The following is a 6,256-nucleotide window of genomic DNA, read 5'->3' as shown; positions in this document are numbered from 1 at the left end:
AGTGGACATCCCTGTCTTTTTCCTGACCTTAGAGGGAAATCTCAGTTTTTCCCCATTGGACCTCTACATCTCCAGTCTTTGAACCCTTCTGGTTACAAAAACTCATGGAAATCAGCCCCTCTCATTTTTCCCAGCCTATGACTTTGGGGAAATATTCTCCTTGTGTGTATACATAGTGTTCTCAGCTCTTGCTCACCTCGCTGGGACCAGGGATTCCTCCCTTCTTCAGCACCTATGATCTGTTTCTTCCCCAAACCATGCCTCAGCACTGCATACCTCCCATGATATGGCCTCCTTTTTCCTCTAGCTGTGCAATTTGTTCTGTCAGTCCTCAGGTCAATCTCTTGGATATTCAGAAAGATTTGATAGTCATCTAGTTGTGTTTAAGGGACAAAAAAAGCCTAAGGTCTTCCTACTACTCCACCATCTTCCAAAATGAATATTTTTAAAATGTTATCCTTTTCCTACTGAATTAAATTTTGTACCTTCATGAAAAATTAGTTGCACTTTTTGTAAGTCTATTTTTGAGTTCTGTATTCTGTTCCTTTTCTTTACATGTCTTTTCTTCCCCCAAAGCTACACAGTTTTGATTGTTATAGTTATATGACAAAACTTAACATGAAATGGAATGTTTTCTTCTATGTTATTCTACATTTTTACATGTATTTTAGCTAGGTTAAGTCCTTCATCTTTTATACACGTTTTAGTGTAAAGACAACTATATCTATAAAATACCTTGGTGGGATTTTGTTTGGGTTGTATTACCTATAGATCTGTTTGGGAAGGATTGATACATTTAGTAGGTTGAGTTTTCTAATCTATGAACTCAGTGTGTCCTGAAATTTATTCAGATATTATTTGATTTCCTTAATCAGCATTTTTTTCAGCACTCAGATCCTGCACATATTTCCTGGGTTTTGTTCTAGGTATATTTCATTATACTTGTGTGATTGCAAATGATAATTATAATTAGGTGCTGTGCTGATCTTCTGGATTGTTGAAATGCCAAGTGTGTGTAGTCAATAGACTTTTTGAGGCTCCTAAGTGAAAGTAACGGCACTCATGAGGAAAGACCAGGACATAGAACCCCCTCATGGAATGGAGAGATTGGAGCACATTCAGATGACTGATGACTTCAAGTTAAGGCAATACACTGAACCTGCCTAAAACTATAATCAACTGTGTTTTAGACACCCCATAGAAACCTGTGTAGGCTACATAGAAAGAACATACTTACAGAGAAACTCACCTATATACACAATACATAGACACTGGAAAGTTTATTCTGATAGTTGAGAATGACACAGGAGTTATTTTAACTCTTCCTGTTCCAGGTATTTTTCTTCACTCCCACACAGCATTCCCACACTCCTTGCTTGGTGTTAGAATTATAGGCCCATAACCATTCTATTGTACTAACATATTACCTAATTATGATGCTTATAACTCTTGTCTTTACCTCAAGAATGGAATGTATATGTATTATTTATTCACAGTGTATTTAGAAAACTTCAGAGTATGACTGGTACATAGAAGTCAATGTCTAGATATGTATCTTGAACTCATTTGTCCTTGATTTTCCCTCTGACGGAAGGAAAATAAATGTTTAATGTTGGTAATCTCATTCATTGGAACCACGCAGTATGTAATAAACTTAAGAAAAGGTACCTCATAACTTTTTCCATATCCTATGGAAAGCACATTTTACATCTTTGTTCCTCAGACTATAGATCATGGGATTCAACATGGGGATAACAAGGGTGTAAAATATGGATGCCATTTTATCTGTGTCAAAGGAATGACTGGACTCAGGTTGTGCATACATAAATATCATAGTCCCATAAAACACTGTGGCCACTGTCAGGTGGGACCCACATGTAGAAAAGGCTTTGTGCCTACCCTCAGCTGAGTTCATCCCGACTATGGCTAGTAGGATCAGCAGGTAAGACACAACAACCATCAGAAGGGAGGACATCAAATTAAAAACTGAGAAAGTCAAAATCATCAATTCAATTTCATGCGTGTTTGAGCAGAGCAAGGATAACAAGGGAAGACAGTCACAGTAGAAATGGCTGATGACATTGTAACCACAGAAGGATGAACTAAAAATCCTTATGGTGACTAGTAGAGCCATAAATGTGCTGTAGAGATAGAGGATTGTCATCAGCACCTGACACACCCTTTGTGACATGATGACTGGATAGAGCAGAGGACTACAGATGGCCACATAGCGGTCATAGGACATAGCCGACAGAATGAAAAGCTCGCTAACGATGAACATAATGTAGAATGCTCCCTGTGTGGCACACAAATGATAGGAAATTGTGTTTTCTTCCACAACAAAACTTGCTAACATTTTGGGTCCCACAGTTGTTGAATAACCCAGATCAGTGAGAGCCAGGTGTTTGAGGAAGAAGTACATGGGTGTTTGTAGCCTGGAGTCCACCTTGGCGAGGATGATCAGGCCCAGGTTGCCCACCACTGAGATCACATAGATGATGAGGAAGAGCCCAAATAATGGAGCCTGCAGCTCAGGACGTTGTGTGATTCCCATGAGAATAAATTCATTAAACACTGTCAGATTGTGTTTTTCCATCCAAGTTTACTAGAAAATCTATTATGGATAGATACATCATCATAGTCAATATATATTATGTACTGTCTCCTGAGAGAGGGCTTGGTATGGCCAACTAGTATAAATAAGATACATCCAAACTGTCCAATTTAGGATATTTGAAAACAAACCCAAATCCCATGTAGACCACTACATACGCATAAAGAAATCGAAATAGGTGGTTCTCAACTGGAGGCATTTTACTCCATAAAGAATATATTTCGATGTCTAGAGACATTTTGAATGTCGTATCCAAGAGTCGGGATGCTACTGATTTCCAATTGTTAGACACAAGTTAAGCTGCTAAATATCTTAATATATCTAATATCTAGGCCATGACAATATTCAGTCAGGAATAACAGCAGTAACAATGTTAAAAAACCCTGGTGATATAATTAGGTGGATAGATAATAGACTTATTTATTGATAGATAGAAAATAAATACATAAAGGTAAGTAGATATGGATGCTAAAGCAGAAACAAAAAAATGAAAACTTTAGGGATTAGATATATGGGTGTTTATTTTACCATTCTTTAAAGTATTCTTTCTACCATATATGATACAATCACAAAATGACATTTATAAGATACGTAAATCATATGACCTAATACATATGTCTATTATATATTATAATTTTTTTAATGTTTACTTATTTATTTTGAGACAGAGAGAGGGTCAGAGAGAGCGGGAGAGAGAGAGCGTCAAGCAGGCTCCGCCCTGTCAGTGCAGAGCTCACTGCAGGGCTCCGTGCCACAAACCATGAGATCATGACCTGAGTCGAAATCAGGAGTTGGACACTTAACCAACTGAAGCATAGGTGCCCCTATAATAAAAATGTTAAACCAGAAGTTCCCCAATTGCATAAAGCCCACTACTCAAGCATGGTCCTATGAAAGGTATGCCTACATGTGAAACTGACTGGAAAGTTAGCATACTTGACAGATATTTGACAGGTGTATGAATGAGAAAAGTGTAACACATCAGAATGGGAATTATTTTGGGGGACATGGTGAAACATACCAGGAGATACATGTATGGAGATATACTTTCAGCTGTATTTCAGTTTATAGTATATCCAAAGATTTAATTTGGGCAAAAAAATGTGAGTTATCTAAAAGTCTTTATCTCATATATAAAGCTGATGTTTCCTTGATGAGTTTTAGATAGGATAAATGAAGTTTCCATACTTTAATGTGTCTATGTTACCTGGAAATAGTTCTCAAATATTAAGTACATTATGGGTTTTTATTTGCTTGTTTGTTTGCTTGTTTGTGTGTTTTTGAAAGAGTGATAGTAACTTACCTGAAATGTTTCTACTTTCCTGACTTATATACCTGTGCATTCTCTGGCCTGGGACTGAAGTTCTTTGTGAAGGCTATCATAGGAAGAGGTGAGGAACTGTTCAAGCAAGACATACCTCACCACTCTTCCATGACAACATTTGAATAATCGTGTTGTGACTCCTTGGGTTACTTATCTTCTAATTTTTTATCAGTTTTAGTATCATTTCAGATAAGTTATTCTGATATAAACTTGCTTAAAACATTATTCTTCCCCTTGTGGCATTTTTACTAAAATAGAGATATACTAACTCAAATGTAGCAAATCAGATGCACTTTCTCGAGCAAGAAACTAAGGGAACATGGTAAATTTGGAAGAAGAATAGGTTACTGGCAGAGGTTTGACATAATGAAGTTTCACAAGAATTCCCTTTGGATTAGCGGAAATCACACTTTAAGGAAAAATAAAAGTTGAAAGCCACTGTGATACACAATAGCTTAAAGACAAAATACAACGCACTGAAGACGAGATATATGTGGGTCCCTGGACGGGATTTGAAATCCTTCTCTACACTAAGTCCACAAAAACACCTTCAAACTATGATGTAGCACATAATGCAGACAAACATGTATATAATCACATGACATGTATCTAAATATCCTAAACACTCACAGATAAAAAATTATTCCAGAGTGGAAGGTGGATGGCAGGTTAACGTAAGAGAAGTATTTTTGGTTTAAAAAGTCGTGGGCATCAATGCTTCTATTTAAAAAAGGAAAAGGGAAATAATACTGTCTGCAATGAAATTACAGGTCAAGTCAGAAGTCGCTGAGTGAGCTCTAAGCAGACAAAAACATACAACTCCACAACATTCTATATAAAGGTAATTATGTGTAACTTCCCTTTAACTTACCTGAGTCTTAGGTTTGTCACCTCTTGATACTCCTCTGCTCTGATGCACACACCTTTCTTATAACAGAAATATGATAATGTGTATCAGTAGGAGACAATATTAGAGAAATATTCCATAAATGCAATACAAACAGTATAAATTTTGAGTTTTGCTTGTTTTGCTTGTTTCTTTCCACTTTGTTTTGTTTTCCTTTGCAATCATGGAAAGCTAAACAAATAAATAGTACTTTTTAGTACCAAGTTTTCTGTGAGGTGAAGAAAGATAAAAGCATTTCCTCTCACTAGCTTTGGAGTTCTATAAAAAGAATCACATTGCTTTTTCATAGTTTACTGTCTCTGTTGGATGTTTGATATGTAATTGTTTAAAGCTATGTCCTTTGAGATAATTCTTCCCGCTTTCTGTCAGATCCTACTGGAAAATGAAGAATACTCTACATCATTCCATTTCCATAAAACTTGCTACTTAAAGGTCTCCAAATGTCCAAATGAGGCTTTGCACACCTCATTGTGAGGTGACCACCCCTTTTTTTCCTTATCAAGACCTCAGAGGATAATTGTATTGATATGTTTATTTAAACAATCATTAAATACTAAATTACTTTTGAGAGAATCACAAAAAGTGTCCAGAGTCACTAAATAAACATTTGGAAAGACATCAAAATGACAGATACTACCTGAAGTTTCTTAATTTTGCTAACTCAAAAAATTTCATGTCTCTTTGGCTGTGTACCATTTGCTTTTATTTTGGTCTCCGTTTGAGGTAAAACTATTCATATTAAATGGAAGTATTGCATAACTATATAAAAATGAAGTTTCAAAGAGACACAGAAGCATTAGCCTCTCCACCATGTGAAATCATTCAAAAAATTAATAAGAAGGAAAAAACAAGGTAATTCCTACTCCTGCTCAGGCATTATGGTTACGGGAAAGCAAAGTAAACAAAATCAGAAATGGTCACATTTTGCGAGAGCTTTGCCACGAAGTTAAAGTGGAACTTACCAAACATCACCGAAACATCGTGGATATTTGATAATATGAGATACCACACAAATTTTCTGTCATTTTTACCTGTAATGGACCCTCTGTCTTGACTCCCATATGTGTTTCTTAACATGGCATATGGAGAACAATTTATGGGTTCTCTTCATCTTTTGAGACTCTCCCTCAGGAGATGCTGAGCAATTTGTTTAATGATGGCTCAAGCATATGAGGGCATTAAAAAATGTCTGGAAGTTGTCCATTAACAGGCAAGGGCAATTTGTATTCACCAGAGAATAAATTATCTATCGGTTGATCTATCACCTATTATCTATCTATCTATCATCTATCATCATCATCATCATTTACATGCAATCGCCCATCTCTCTATAATCAACATCTATATTCAAACATCTATTATCTCTATCATTATCTATCATCTATCATCATCATCTATATTCAATCACCTA

The 6,256-nt window shown here is 36.1% G+C and overlaps 1 protein-coding gene across 1 annotated transcript; it reads right to left on the bottom strand.

The window, feature by feature from the left end:
* Positions 1-1,669: 1,669 nt before the first annotated feature.
* Positions 1,670-2,596, bottom strand: LOC122482779 (olfactory receptor 8K3-like). Its single transcript, XM_043579076.1, has one exon. The coding sequence runs from the start codon at positions 2,594-2,596 to the stop codon at positions 1,670-1,672; it is 927 nt and encodes a 308-aa protein (XP_043435011.1).
* Positions 2,597-6,256: the final 3,660 nt, after the last annotated feature.

The sequence above is a fragment of the Prionailurus bengalensis genome, chromosome D1, assembly GCF_016509475.1.
Source record: "Prionailurus bengalensis isolate Pbe53 chromosome D1, Fcat_Pben_1.1_paternal_pri, whole genome shotgun sequence".
Classification (NCBI taxonomy): domain Eukaryota; kingdom Metazoa; phylum Chordata; class Mammalia; order Carnivora; family Felidae; genus Prionailurus; species Prionailurus bengalensis.
This window is presented reverse-complemented; position numbering and strand designations above follow the sequence as displayed.

Bases quoted from the DNA above. Each gene is read 5' to 3' on its own strand.
- LOC122482779 (XM_043579076.1), bottom strand. From the start codon at position 2,596: ATGGAAAAACACAATCTGACAGTGTTTAATGAATTTATTCTCATGGGA.